Raw genomic sequence first — 16,061 nt, 5'->3', positions numbered from 1 at the left:
GAAAGCACAGCTTGAATTCGAAAGGCAGCTGGTCCTTCTGTATTGTAACTTTCGGCTACCACTTCTGGATATCTCAGTACTATGGCCAGGATACTACTGTTGTCTTGTTTGATTTCATGAACAAATATTCAGATATCAATTCTTTTAACTATAATGGTATTCTAATGAAAGGTGACCTTTTTCCAGGGCAGAAATTGTTCTAGGGAACATCTTACAGAAGAAACAATGGAGGTAAGTGGTCTACTCAAATATTATTATGCTGTAAGTAATCAGAACAGTTTTGAATTCCCATGTTCCAATTTTGAAGTTCCAATCTAAGTTCCTATTTCCATGGTTCCAAGTTATTAAATAAGAATGTTTCCTTAATGTTTTTTCTGTCACTCCAATTGGCATATGATTACTTTGCACGAGCTGTATGGTTAGTGCTTTAAAGGAATCGTTACTTGGAATGATAAGTTCGTTTTGAGACATCATTGCTTTGATTATATACCAAAAATTATTCCGTCACCCATAAATTCGTATGCAAGGATAAATCTGAGAAACCGTATTTGCATATTTATATTGATATCACCATGGACAAGTCAGTGTCATGAAGCTTGAATAATCTTAAAATGGCCTTGTTAGCAAAAATGAAATACCCGGTTATATAATATGATCAGTGTCATAAGATAATAGGTCTAATTAATATGAGGCCAGCATCTGCTTATGACACTATGAAACCTAGCACGACTTCATAGAGGACAGGGTAGCTCCTGACCAGACTGCCCAGCTGCTCTGGCTTGTCTTGAGCTACCCTAGCCGCCTATGGCATAAGACCCATTTTCCCATAGCTGCCTATGGCATAAGACCCATTTTCCCATAGCCGCCTTTGGCATAAGACCCATTTTCCCATAGCCGCCTATTGCATAAGACCCATTTTCCCATAGCAGCCTATGGCATAAGACCCATTTTCCCATAGCCGCCTATGGCATAAGACCCATTTTCCCATAGCCGCCTATGGCATAAGACCATTTTCCCATGTTGTGGCTCATATTTTATTACTTGGTCAGAGAGCCTGATTACTGACCAGTTGTTTCTTGTTTAGGAGGTCCAGCTACATTGTGTCTTCTAAGATCTACTGGGGAGGAAAGTAAGTGACCAGTTCTTAAAGTGACCTTTTCACAGATTTTGACATGTATTGAAGTTTGTCATTTAATGCTTAAAATTGATTAATGTGAACATTGGAACTACAGTGCTCAAGTTAAAACAATGATAAAATTACAGATACAAAAACTAATGCTCAACTGGGCTCGAACCACAGACCCTTGGAGTAAAAGTCTATCACTTAAACCACTTGGGCATCCTTGCTCACATAGTGAGTGGTTTATTGTAGACTTAAAATAAGCAATCCTCGTAATGTCACAAATATAACGATGACAAAAGAACTTCAAATGTTTAGCGTGTGTAACACTTTATAATTTTCAGGTTTTGAAATCGTCAAAAGATGCATGTGATTGATATTTTTGAGCATAGTTAATGTTCAGTATTACTGTTTCCTCGCAAATATCATAACTGCAAAGAAATGTTGTGAAATTGAAGCAATTTTTTTCAATTTTGTCCAAAATGTTAAAAAGGCCCCTTTAACCATTGCAACTACCATATTTCAATTGAGATGCTGTCTCGGAAAACAGGGCTTAATGCATGTGCATAAAGTGTCATATCAGATTAGCCTGTGCAGACTGCGCTTAAAGCATCAGTTTAGGGGCAACACTGATGGTTTTGAGTTTGAAATAGAGATGAATTCAAATCAGGCAATTCAAATTAACAGTATATAGTTTTAAATAGAACAAATCTGGGCTGAATAAAGGTTGAAATAGCATTTAATTTAATGGTGGTAGAAAACAGGGTTTTCATCCATACAGGTTTTGCAGTTGTGCTATTTAAAGGTATTTAAACGTGACTAATATATATTTGTGTGTTGATTTATATGTCTTATCATAGCAAACTGTAATTGAAATCTCAATGTGCAAATGAATATGGTAAAACTTAGAAAATAAATAAAATAGATGCTCTTTTTTATTGGCTAATTTATTTGTTGTTTCTCATTTTTCAGGGCAGAAACTGAAAAAGGGTTGTCAAGGAAACACATTATTGAAGGTAACTGCAAGGATTTCTTTTGGTTATTGTTTGTATAATGTAAACAATTGGCAGTTACCACTTTAAAGATTGAGATATATTCCTTTTCAATATGGCAAATAGTTTCATTCTTAGCAGAATATTGAATGGATGTCACCATGTTATGTAGTGGATGTGAATCTGTTTCTATTTGATGTTCCTCTGATAAATAGTCAAAGTTTACCTGTTATATAGTGGTTTTTAACCTGCTATATAGTTGATGTTGACCTGTTATATTGTGGATGTTTACCTGTTGTAGGTCTGAAGGGCTCCCTGGAGAGGCTACAGCTGGAGTACGTTGACATCGTGTTCGCCAACAAGCCTGACGTCCACACACCCATGGAAGGTAGGCACAAGGCTCCTAGAAGGGGCATTCCAAAAAATTCTTAAATGAGAATAATTATTTGTAAGAATAGCTTTGGGAAAAGGGGGCTTAATGTATGTAAATAATGTGTTGACCCATATCAGCATGTGCAGTCTGCACAGAGAAATTAGGGACAACACTTCCCACTTAAAACTGGATTATTGCAAAAAAGAGACTAATTTTGTGTGAAAAATACCATACAAGCCCATTCATTGAGCCCTGTTTTCCCAGGGAAAGGCTAAAATGTTCTCAGGAACAAGGTCTTCAGGGGTGTTCGGGATGTTTTAAGTTCTTTACTGTTATTGTCCCCTACCGGTTTCACCGAAGGGGACTTATGGTTTGCGCTCTGTGTGTCTGTCTGTCTGTCTGTCTGTCTGTCTGTGAGTCTGTCTGTCACACCATACATGCCATACGTCCCGGATTGTCCGGGACAGTCCCGGAAATGAAGAACTTGTCCCGCTGTCCCGGAAATCTGTCAAATGTCCCGGAATTTACAAAATCCATATATACATGTACCTTATCTTAGGCTTAACTGCACCTCGAATCTAGGTATATCTGCAGCGTCTCCATGACAATGCCTACCCGAATAGGCAGACTACGATACGTGTCAAAATCGATCAATTAACAGGGGTCCTGTTATCATATCGATTGTCTCACGTTCGCGGTCAAACCGAAAAGGCGGCATTGTTTAATGTGGTTGTTAATTTACTTTAATCTACTACGTCATTATTTCCCACTGCGTAAGGGCAAAGGATAGTTGTTCACACATCTGACTGTCCGGATTTTAAGTTGACGATGTACCGGTACTGTTTTGTTGTATTTGTTTTATTGTGATTGGTTGTATGTATTGTGAATTGATTTAAGTTGATGATCTAACGGTACTGTATTGTTGTATTTTTTATTATATAAATGTTATAAATGAACAAAGGCGTATCAAGAACTACGGGTTAACACACTTAATAACAATAACGCAGTGACGTCACTATCTATGTTTAGAACGCTTACACTGAAAACACGTGGCTTGTATCTAGTAACGGAAGAAGTAATGTTTAATTTGACGTTAATAGATCATGTGTATTTCGGATAGGCTTTCGAACTTTTGCAATTAACGATGCGAAACAAAAAAAACGTACCAAAAATGCATATGTCTATAAATATCGCTACATTTTATACATGTCCCGGAAAATCGGCAAAAAGTCCCGGACAATTTAACTAAATGTCCCGGAATTGGTCTGAAAAATTATGGCATGTATGGTCACACTTTTCTGGATCCTGCAATAAGTTTAAAAGTTCTTAATATTTTTTCATGAAACTTGAAACATGGATAGATGGCAATATGGACATTATGCACATCATTTCATTTTGCTCCTACGTTAAAAATTCTGGTTGCTATGGCAACAAATAGACTAGAAATACTGCTGAAAATGGTGGTTTTCTGGATCCTGTGATAACTTTAAGTTTTAATATTTTTTCATGAAACTTGCAACATGGATAGATGGCAATATGGACATTATGCACATCATTTCATTACTTTCCTACGTCAAAAATTGTGGTTGCTATGGCAACCAAAAAAATAAATAATCTGAAAATGGTGGAATTTCTGACAATGGTGGAGCCGGTAGGGGACCATATTGCTTGACAATAGCCTTGTTTATTATGCCACCCTTCAAAGAAGAGGGGGTATATTGTTTTGCACATGTTGGTCGGTCAGTCCGTCGGTCCGTCAGATGGTTTCCAGATGGTAACTTAAGAACGCTTAGGCCTAGGATCATGAAACTTCATATGTACATTGATCATGACTGGCTGATGACCCCTATTGATTTTCAGGTCACTAGGTCAAAGGTCAAGATCACAGTGACTCAAAAAGGTAAAATGGTTGCTGGATGATAACTCAAGAATGCTTAGGCCTAGGATCATGAAACTTCTTAGGTACATTGATCATAACTGGCAGATGACTCCTATTGATTTTCAGGTCACTTGTTCAAAGGTAAAGGTCACAGTGACCTGAAGCAGTAAAATGGTTTCTAACGTATTTACTAAACGGCTGCCACTACAACTGACAGCCCATTTGGGGGCATGCGTGTTTTGTTAAATTTACCATTTTGTTTTACAGTTCCATGCGTTTCAGTATGTTGTATTTCAGGTTCATGTAAATAATAAGTAAACAATCAACATTAAATCCTGCATGCATCTAGCTACTGCAACCTCAATAGCTTTGAATGGTTCCGAGCATAACTTGATATCAAACACTTGCCATTGTAACCAACCACGTGATTATAGCTGAGCCAAGTGTTACAATAATTTTCCTGTTGTAATTTTTCCTTTTTTAAATGTATGTAATTTATAACTTAGATGTGGAAGGATTTTCTTGTGATGGCAGTGGTTATCACAAGCAGTCATGGGGAGATATCTGCTGTATGGAGATCGCAACTACTGCTGACATACTTTAACCCTTTCAGTGCGGGAACCAAATTTTAAAGGCCTTTGCAAACACTTTGGATCCAGACGAGACGCCACAGAAAGTGGCGTCTCATCAGGATCCAAACTGTTTGCTATTCTGATAGTATTCTTTGAAAAAAATAGAAGAAAATGCTAATTTTAGAAATTCTGCAGACGACATTTTAGCAGACGAAAAATTTCCCAGCATGCAAAGGGTTAACCCTTTCCCGCTCAGAAGCAAAATAAACATGGATATATGTAACCAGAAAAAGAAATAGAGAAGCCTGCGATTAACTTGCAGTCTGTATCACGTTTTATGCTGTTTGCTTCTCATTGGTAAATAAGGGTTGGGAAGTAAGCCCTTATTTACAACTTGAATCTAGTAAGAAAATTTAAATTTAATTTGATTTTCTGATGGAAAACACACATGCCAAAGTGCGCATGTGAGTGGTAAATGGTTAATACTGTGTATTTCAGAGACAGTGAGAGCGTTCACCCATGTGATCAACCAGGGCTGGGCAATGTACTGGGGCACCTCTAGATGGTCTCCTACAGATATCATGGTAACACACTGATTGTCTCACTGTATTTTAGCCCGCTCGAAAAATAACAGGGCTTCATGCATGGGCCTTAAGTGTCATCCCAGATCAGCCTGTGCATTCCACACACTTGCCGCTTTTGTGGTATTTTTCGTTGAAAGGAAGTTTCGTTTTAGCTTAAATCCAGTCTAGGCGAAAAGTATTGTCCCTGATTAGCTTGTGCAGAGTGCACCGGCTTATTTGGTACAACACTTTATGCACATACTAGGTAAAAGGTCAAGGTCACAGTGACTCAAAACAGTAAAATGGTTTCTGGATGATAACTAAAGAATGCTTAAGCCTGGGTCAGGAAAGTTCAAAGGGACATTGGTCATGACTGACAGATGACCCCGATTGATTTTCAGTGACTTGAAACAGTAAAATGGTTTCCTGATGACAACTCATGAATGCGGTTAGGATCAGGAAAGTTTATAGGGACATTGGTCATGATCGACAGATGACCCCTATTGATTTTCAGGACTCTAGGTCAAAGTTCAAGGTCAAAGTGACCTGACACAGTAAAATGGTTTCTGGATGATAACTCAAGAACGCTTAGCAACCCATGCGAAAGACATCGGACCTCGGACATTTCTGATAAAATTTGCTGAGGTCCTGTATTATTTCCGACATTGTCACACCTTGTGTCTGACCAAAAAATAAATTGTGTGTTTTGGTAAAAAAATGAAAACGAAACTAGAATATGAACAAAAACTGATTTCAATGTTCAAAACCAAAATATGAATAGTATTGATGCTAATGTGTTTAAGAATTTTATAAACACAAACGTCCGCCATTTTACGCAAGCGCTTATAAAAAGTTAATTTTCGGATGGGATCATTCCCATTTAACATGCGTAAATCAAGTGACGCAATGTGCGCGCATATTCATATTCACTGGTAATATTTTGTTTTAACAACCAATCAATAAGCGACTTTAATTTATTATTCATAAATTTACGTATTTCGTCTATAGTTTCAATGTGTCAATACTATCTCATTGTGTGCATTAATGCCGATGTATTTTTTCATTTAAAAATACTACATGTTCCGAGTTGCATGTCTATATATATTTAGTTATGGCACATGGTCTGTTTTGACATGTACGCTTTCCATGTGTGGAAATCAACTATTTCAGCATAAATTTTGCGCTCTTATTAAAACAGGGGTTTTACATGGCATCATGTGTAGTGAATGGTGCAGAAGGTACTAAAATAATATTATCACATGGCTGTAGAAGAAATGTGTTATTCAGTTCTAAAAATGGATATGATGAAATATACTTCTACTTAAATTAAATTGTTAGCGCATGCAATTTGTAACGGGTATTGTTTTCACAACTTGCTCGCCATAAGTTATTAATTGCTAACCATTTGCATTTAATTTCTTAAGGAACAATAATTGTTTAAATAATTGTTTGTGGTAAAAAGGTGCGATGATACCCGACACCGTCTTTCATGTACTGATTTATTACCATTGGATATTGCCACGGATCGTATATTGTCATCAAGAGTCCGTAGATATTGCGTAAATTTTAAAACTGTGATTCCTTGTAAATCAATCTGCGATAAAAGCTAACTTCAAGACTGACTTCAATCAAAAATAATGATCGCCAGTTAACCCTGTCCTTATGATACGCATTCTCGTTACCGATTGGACACTGAACAGCACAGTTTGGCGACTGGAAAGATACCCGAGAAGTTTTTGTGGTGCATCTGTGTCAGCATACATGGCTGTGTAATGTGACTATTATTCGATATTAGACAAGAATATGAGTGCAGATTATCAGCCGTCCTAGTGCCTTCCGCCATTTGTTAAAAGGACAAAATACTGCCGAATTTGGGTGTAATTTACGGCCGGAAGCGCTAACTGAACGGGTGTAAATTTTGTTATTTTATTGTATTTAGAATTGTTAAACATTGTGAAAGTCATAACGATTAAACACTATACAATGTATTTTTTTTGTTTGTTTAAAGCAGACTAAGGTGCGGTAAAATGCGGTAAATCTGGTAAATTTTAAAAGTTATCAGACCTCATGTCCGGTCAGATTTTTTTGTCTTTCGCATTGGTTGCGCTTAGGCCTGGTATCAGGAAAGATCATAGGGACACTGGTCATGACTGGAAGAGGACCCCTATATATTTTAGGTCAAAGTTCAAGGTCACAGTGACTTGAAGCAGTAAAATGGTTTCAGGATGATAACTCAAGAACGCTTAAGCTTAGGATCAGGAAAGTTCATAGGGACATTGTTCATGACTGACAGATGACCCCTATTGATTTTCAGTACTCTAGGTCAAAGGTCAAGGTTACTATGACTTGAAACAGTTAAATGGTTTCCAGATGATAACTCGAGAATGCTTAGGATTAGGATCAGGAAAGTTCATAGGGACATTTTTCATGACCGTCAGATGACCCGACCCCTATTGATTTTCAGCACTCTTGGTCAAAGTTCAAGGTCACAGTGACCTGAAGCAATAAAATGGTGTCCGGATCATCTCTCTCTCTCTCATCTCATCTCAACAGCAACTCCATGAGTCACGCGAGCAATTTTTCTTTAAATTGCCAATCACACAATGGCTGCCACTACAACTGACAGCCCATTTGGGGGGCATTCGTGGTTTACAAACAGCCCTTGTTTATTGAAATGTTGCTAGTTGTGAGATTCATTAATTGAACCTGTGATCCTCACATTTGTAGTCCAGTGCTCTTCTTACTGACATAGCGAGCCCATTGCTCAGCATACATTTCCTGACGCAGGAAATACATTGCGTTACTCTCTGGTATGTATTCTGTTGTAGGAGGCATACTCGGTCGCGCGCCAGTTCAACCTGATTCCTCCAGTAGCTGAGCAGACAGAGTACCATCTGTTCCAGAGAGAGAAAGTCGAGCTACAGATGCCTGAACTCTACCATAAGATTGGTAGGCCTAAAATTCCCATTAGATTGGTAGGCTTTTAACTTTCACAAGATTGGTAGGCATTAAACTACCATGAGATTGGTAGGCGTTAAACTACCATAAGATTGGTAGGCCTTAAACTACCATAAGATTGGTTGGCCTAAACTACCATAAGATTGGTAGCGTTAAACTACCATAAGATTGGTAGGCATTAAACTACCATAAGATTGGTAGGCGTTAAACTACCATAAGATTGGTAGGCCTTCAACTACCATATGATTGGTAGGCCTTAAACTACCATAAGATTGGTAGGCCTAAACTACCATAAGATTGGTAGCATTAAACTACCATAAGATTGGTAAGCCTTAAACTACCATAAGATTGGAAGGCCTTTAATTACTCTAAGATTGGAAGGCCTTTAGCCATCATAAGATTGGAAGGCCTTTAATAACTCTAAGATTGGAAGACCTTAAACCACCATAAGATTGGAAGGCCTTTAATTACCATAATATTAGAAGGCCTTTATCCTTTCAGCCTTAGAAGCAAAGTAAAAAAGACTATGCAACCACCTTAAAACCAGAACAGCATGCAAGTTGCTCTCAGTCTGTTCAGGTTGTATGCAGTTTGCTGCTCAATAATACCTTATGGTTTGAAATAAAGCCTTTAAAACTGGAATCTAGTATGAATGGTGTTAAATTTAACTTGATTTTTTCACTGACCACAAATGCTTCAAAGTGCATATCTGAGTGGTATAGGTTAAACATTTACTTCATTCCGTGTTTGAATATTTAATATTGTTATAATTCATGTTGTATTTTGAAATTCTGTAATGAGGTTTTGCATATTTGTATTAAAACTGTATACATGCATTTGGGCAAAGCTCTGGTAAAACGTGGCTTGATACATATACTTAAAGTGTAGTCTGAGATTAACCTATACAGTAAGCACAGGCTTATCAGGGACGAATCTTTCCACCCTAACTGATTTTCATTAAGAAGAGACTTTCTATAAGAGAAACATTCCATTAAAGCTTTCAGTGTTGTCCCTGATTAGCCTGTGGGAATCCAAGGCTAATCTAGAACAACACTTTGCGCACATGAATTTAACCCAGTGATCCCAGAACAGGGCTCAAACATGTGGAATTTTCTTATTTGGTATCGCATGTTTTTATAAGAACTGTATTATAAAAGCACATCTTTAGTTGCATTGAGTGTGAAGATAAATAGTACCAATTTAGTACAATTAAAAATGCCTGTTACGATGTAAAGCTGCTGTTCAAAGGTACAAAGGTAATAACAATTTGTCATATATTCTATGTAATAGGTTAAGAATATCAATTGAAAGTATTCAATTAAAAAAAAACAAAAACAATAATATTAAGAATATAGGAATAATAAAACAATAGAAACATTATCAGGTAAGAAATTCATGTGACTCTTAGCTAGTCTTTCACTTCAGGCAAGTGACCATTGCCTGTGCGCACATGACAAAAAATAAAGCAAACAATTTACTATAAAAATCATAAAAGCTGAGGTCAATGGCTAACATTGGTGGTATTGTTAATGCAGTGTTGTTTTTGTTTTAATTTTTACCTCACTTGTATTAACAATGTTAACCCTTTCACTTTCAGAAGCAAAGTGCAAATGGCTTTTGCAACCAGCATAAAATCAGAACAGCCTGCGACAAACACGCAGTCTGATCAGGTTTTATGTTGTTTGCTGATCATTAGTATCTTAAGTTTGGAAATGAAGCCTTTAAAACTTGATTCTAGTAAAGAAGATTTTAAATTTAAGTAGATTTTCTTAGTGACTCAAATGCATTAAAAGTGCGTTTATAAGAGGTAGAGGGTAAAGTCATTCTGTTGTTTGATTGTGCAGGTATTGGTTCTGTGCTATTGTATTGTAATACCCTGTATCCGAATACTATACACGTCCAAAATATGTACACTTAAGAATGCCTTACCTGTTTAACTTTAATAATCCAAATTTTCCTTGTTGTTATCTGGTTTAACAACCATTATCAAATGTTTGTTAAATCCAGTTAATGCTTTCTCCATTATTGAATATCCATTACTTGTAATTTGAATCGCCAGCATTGAATCGAACGCGGGTTAAATGTTCCAAAATGTCCGCCATTTGCAATGTCGAAGGTTATGACATAGCAAGTTAATTCTACGCGAATAAGTTATATCTTATCGAAGAAATGTGTTTTCCCAATGTTTATGTGTAGTATTATGACCTGTTAACTGTTTTATTGTTACAATGTTACTTATACAGTTAGTAGTCCTGTCAGATATTAATGCTGGTGGGGAACTATTTCAAGTATTTTCGCGCAATGCTTTCGCATTGCTTTCACTATGTGTTAGATGAAATATTATTATTATGATTGAGAAATGTAATGAAAGCATTGTATAGTTATGCATAATATTTTCTGAGCTTTTTATTGATGTAATGCTTTCTTGTTAGACTTGCAATGCTGTTAATGCAAATGTTGTTAATGTTGCTTAAACCGTTTTACATAGTTAAATACTTTCATGAAAGTCTGGCTCTGATTGGTCGCCAGCAACGCCCAGCCTCAGCAACTGCTTATAAATAGAGCTGTGGTTGATGATGAAGTCAGTCGTAACTCACTAGTCAGTAGTGACTTGACCCAGAATAGTCGCTCATTACTTAACAACCCATTTAAGATGTCAAAAGCCAACAAAGGTAAACACTAACATATACGACTCACTTACCTATGTTTAATCTACATCTGTACGTCATAGTTCTGACTAGTTCTAACTGACATTTTGCATCTGCATTAAATACTATTTAGAATAACTATAAAGAGTGACGACTGATTTCATCGCTTTATTTAATCTGAACTGCTGTTCAAATAGTTAATATCATACTTGTTGTTTAATTAACCACTCATAGTACTGTTTATATGGCAAACGTTAAGCTTCTGCCCTAATAAATAAATAGTTACAGAAACCATCCTGACTTCTTTTTAATGCGTTTGAGTTCTGAATAAATAAAATGCAACATCATCGATACCGCTCGGCTTACAATTTTGGTGTCAGAAGTGGGATACGGATAGATTTTTAGCATCTGTCCACGGCTCACACCTTGCATTTTTTTTTCACTGTCATATAATAAGTGAACAACAGTAATTAAATAATAGTTTATTGACAATAAGATTAATAACCTTCTGGTCTCTCAAGACACAATACAATTTTTTTATCATGGCCTCTTCGCCAGATCCCGATATATCTTTTGATATTCAACGCACACATGGGTCCGCACACGAGGAGTCTTTACTAAGGGAAAATGATATTAATGAATGTAGACCGATATTTCGACGTGAATGCAGGGGTGATCAACCAATAATCACGGGCATCGTGCATGAAAGCACTCCGTATACCGGAAGTGTAGAGACCCGCGACGCGTCAAATAACAACAGGCACGCAGCGCAACAGAACGCCCCCTATACCAGAGACACTCCCGTCACATATCAAAATGATAGACGATTTGGGCACGGCGACAATGTTCCACACGCCTACATGTCATCACCACACCACATGCACGTTAAACCAGACACTTACGAAGGCTCTGGCCCCTTTGAGTCTTACGTGTCACACTTTGAGGACTGCGCTGAATTGAGTGGGTGGGACATGCGAACTAAAGTGTTGATGCTTTCCTCCAGTTTACGTGGCACTGCCAGAACGTATTACATGTCTCTCCCAGAACAGGAACGCCGCGATTACCGCATATTGTCTTCACGACTTAACAATAGATTTGGCACCGCAGGAAAACATCAATATATGTGGTTAACAAAATTCGAGGAACGCAGGCGTGTGAAGGACGAGAGCATCTCGTCGCTAGCACATGATATACGTCAGCTCGCACAAAAAGCATACAGTGAATTTGATCACTTTGATCACCGCTCACAAGAGCAGTTAGCGTTACACCAACTGTACAAGCTGATCCCCAATGACATGAAATGCAGATGCATTGACCGTAACTGCACTAACATAATTGAGGCCGTAGCCGTCATTGAGCGCTACGAGTCCATCCTCGGAACGTCAACAACTAATATTAGGGCATGCAATGTTGACACTAGTGTCGAATCGGCGTTAAAACAAATAACCGATAGACTTAGCAACCTCGAGTCCCGCAACTCTCCACAATCAGTACCAAAGAAGTGTTATGGGTGCAATTCTACTGAACACTTCTGGAAATCGTGCCCACAAAACATGAATCACACAAGACGCCAAAGCCCACATTTTAGACACCCATCTGGTCGACCACAGCCGCAGTCTAGACCACAGAACAATCATATGAACATGTCATATAACACCAACCGATCGCACTACGGGGGTCCATATCCGCATGTTCATCAACACGGACGGCAACAGAATGCCCAACCGCCACAAGAATACGTGAATGAGCGACTGCTACATGCAAATCGTTCGCGCAATGAAGACCGACAAGACTCCAACGTCCCGAGCACCAACACCATTGATACCCACACTTACACAAGGAATGCCACTCCCAACGACCAGGAAAACTAGTTGCCGTCGGCTCCACGGGCCAGGAGTCGACGAAGTCATTTCGACGGCCTAAAGATAATATTCCTTCCGATGATGTGCACACTGCAAGATCGGGATCTCAATTCAACAAACTTGACAACGGATTTTACCTGACGACTCATGTTGGGTCGGTGGAAATCAACTTTTTAATAGATTGTGGTGCTACAACTTCTCTCTTGTCTGAGAAAAGCTTAAAGAAATTTGATCCTAAGAACATTTTTCACGTCCGTCCCCAATTAAACGTGCTTAAGACAGTAAACGGTGAGGCCATGAGAGTTGTTGGAAATGTTGATCTATTAGTTCCTATAGGAAACGAGTGTTTTGATGTGTCATTTGTGGTCTGTGACATAGAGGCTGATGGGATATTAGGTCAAGATTTTCTGAGGGCTAATGTTGATAGCATCAACTACAAACGTTCATGTCTCATGATGGGTGGTGATGTAGTACCATTGTGGACTGGTGGTCAGGCTTTGCATATCTGTAGAGTGGAATTACAGCAAACAGTTGAGATTCCTGCGAACAGCACGATGATGGTTCCTATTAAAATTCCACAAAAAGAGCATTTATCCGAGCTTGGTTTGGTTGAACCATCTTTTCATTTGATGGCTACAAAAGAGATAAGCTTGATGGGTGGTGTTGTGAGCATCTCTTCTGATCCAGTAATGACTGTACTTAACTATGGCAATTCATCTGTCAGACTGTATAAAAATACAAACCTGGGGACACGTGAGTCTTATTTTGAACCTCCTATGCAGCCTATTGAGAGGGTTGCCTGTGTCCAAGAACAACATAATGAAGAATTTTTGCCAGACCATCTTGTTGACCTCTATGAGAGGAGCTCTCAGCACTTAAATGATCAGGAAAAATCCGAATTTGTTGATCTTCTGTGTAAATATCAAAACGTATTTTCTCAGTCATCAGAGGATATTGGCCTCACTAATCTGGTCAAGCATAGAATTAACACAGGTGATGCCGTCCCAATCAGACAACCACCTAGGCGTCTTCCTTTTGGCAAGAGGGCCATAGAAAAACAAGAAATTGAGACAATGCTTGACAGAGGCGTCATTGAACAATCCTCTAGCCCATGGGCATCGCCTATCATATTGGTCACAAAGAAAGATGGCAGTTGTAGGTTCTGTGTTGACTATCGCAAACTCAATGAAGTCACCATAAAGGATGCCTATCCTCTACCTCGTGTTGACGACTGCATTGATGCCCTCTCTGGTTCTCGTTTCTTCTCCTCATTAGATCTTAACTCAGGATATTGGCAGGTGGCTATGGATGAGAAAGATAAAGAGAAAACTGCTTTCACAACCACAATGGGATTGTATCAATTTACATTAATGTCGTTTGGTCTGGTAAATGCCCCGGCTACTTTTGAGCGCCTCATGGAAAATGTTCTGAGGGGTTTGCAATGGGTTGAATGCTTATTGTATATGGACGATATCATTGTCCCATCCAAGTCAGTCCATCAGGGCCTTGAGCGACTGGAAAAAATCTTTCAACGGCTCAAAAATGCAGGCTTGAAATGTAAACCCTCAAAATGTATCTTTTTTCAGAAGCAAGTTAAATTTCTTGGGCACTTAGTTTCGGAAGAAGGTGTTGCCACCGATCCAGCAAAGATATCAGCTGTGAGAGATTGGTCAACTCCAAGAAATGTCAAGGAGGTCAAATCTTTTCTTGGACTATGCTCATACTACCGTCGATTTGTGTCTGGTTTTGCACAAATTGCAAGGCCCCTGCATAAAATATCTGACAAGGGTACTGCTTTTCATTGGACTGAGGAATGCGAGCGTGCTTTTCAGCACCTCAAAACCTCACTGACGACATCACCCATTCTCGGATATCCAGTCCATGACGCCCCGTTTGTCCTCGACACTGACGCAAGCGACTTTGCAACGGGTGCTGTCTTGTCACAACTACAAAATGACAAGGAGGTTGTGATTGCCTATCACAGCAAAAGCCTCAACATACATGAGCAACAGTACTGTGTGACTCGAAAAGAACTTCTCGCTGTATTAAACGCCTTCAACGCCTTTCATCATTTTCTCTATGGGCAGTCTGTTCTTGTAAGGACTGACAATGCAGCTGTGTCTTGGATGCGCAACCTAAAACAGCCAACAGGTCAGGTCGCCAGATGGTTACAGATCTTGGGAACATACGATTTCACTGTTGTACATCGGCCCGGGACACAACATAGGAATGCAGATGCCTTGTCACGAGCTCCATGCAGTAGGTGTGCCAAACAACAAGGGATCACGGAGACTTTCACACATGAAAACTTGATAAATGACGACACTCCATGTGGAGAAGAAACATCTCCAGTGGTTAACACTGACACTGTGCGAATGATCACAAGAAGTCAGAATGATCCATTGATTGTCTTCAAACAGACATCCTACCCAGTTCAACAGTGGTCCTTGGGTGATATCAATTCACAACAAAAGTTAGATCCTTCGCTGCTCTTCATAATACAGTCACTAGAAAGGTCATCTATCCGCCCTTCTTGGCAACAAATCTCAACTCAGAGTGAGTGTGTCAAAAGTCTCTGGCGAATGTGGGACCGGCTTTCTATCACTGATGGATGTCTAATGCGTTCTTGGTTTGAGAAGAACAAATCTTCACGCCAGGTCATTGTACCTGCAATAAGGCGCCAGGAGTTGATGAGGTACATGCACGACATTCCTTCCTCAGCACATTTGGGTACTGACAAGATGCTTGATAAACTCCGCCAGACTTTTTATTGGCCTGGTATGACTACCGATGTGGAAAAATATTGCAGTCAATGTCACAGCTGTGGCGCCCGAAAACCACCTAAGCCAAAGAAGGCTCCACTTGGTTCTCAGCCTGTCCTCGCCCCTCTAGAAAGAGTCGCTCTTGACATTCTAGGTCCTCTGCCTCGCAGCGAAAAAGGCAACACGTATGTTCTAGTGATCTCTGATTTGTTCACTCATTGGACAGAGGCCATAGCCATCCCGGATCAGCTTGCTGAAACAGTAGCAAAAACGTTTGTGAATAATTATGTCAGCAGATTTGGTGTCCCATTACAAATTCACACAGACAGAGG

General features: G+C 39.0%; 1 protein-coding gene and 1 long non-coding RNA gene across 5 annotated transcripts in view; one reads left to right on the top strand and one right to left on the bottom strand.

Annotated features, from left to right (window-relative positions):
- Nucleotides 1–16,061, bottom strand: part of LOC127832039 (uncharacterized) — a 43,804-nt gene that overhangs the window by 10,152 nt on the left and 17,591 nt on the right. The window contains exon 2 of the long non-coding RNA XR_008026637.1: nucleotides 2,405–2,515. This is a non-coding gene — a long non-coding RNA (uncharacterized LOC127832039). The remainder of the gene's footprint in view (nucleotides 1–2,404; nucleotides 2,516–16,061) is intronic.
- LOC127832037 (voltage-gated potassium channel subunit beta-2-like) overlaps nucleotides 1–16,061 on the top strand; it is a 66,779-nt gene that overhangs the window by 33,934 nt on the left and 16,784 nt on the right. For all 4 annotated transcript variants that reach the window (XM_052357180.1, XM_052357179.1, XM_052357178.1 and 1 more), the window contains 6 exons: nucleotides 187–231; nucleotides 1,085–1,129; nucleotides 2,093–2,136; nucleotides 2,414–2,500; nucleotides 5,435–5,520; nucleotides 8,328–8,448. In XM_052357180.1, coding sequence (XP_052213140.1) covers nucleotides 187–231; nucleotides 1,085–1,129; nucleotides 2,093–2,136; nucleotides 2,414–2,500; nucleotides 5,435–5,520; nucleotides 8,328–8,448 — 428 coding nt within the window. The remainder of the gene's footprint in view (nucleotides 1–186; nucleotides 232–1,084; nucleotides 1,130–2,092; nucleotides 2,137–2,413; nucleotides 2,501–5,434; nucleotides 5,521–8,327; nucleotides 8,449–16,061) is intronic.

Source organism: Dreissena polymorpha, chromosome 5 (assembly GCF_020536995.1).
Source record: "Dreissena polymorpha isolate Duluth1 chromosome 5, UMN_Dpol_1.0, whole genome shotgun sequence".
Taxonomy (NCBI): Eukaryota; Metazoa; Mollusca; class Bivalvia; order Myida; family Dreissenidae; genus Dreissena; species Dreissena polymorpha.
Note: the sequence above shows the minus strand (reverse complement) of the source record. Positions and strands in the feature narration are given on the sequence as shown.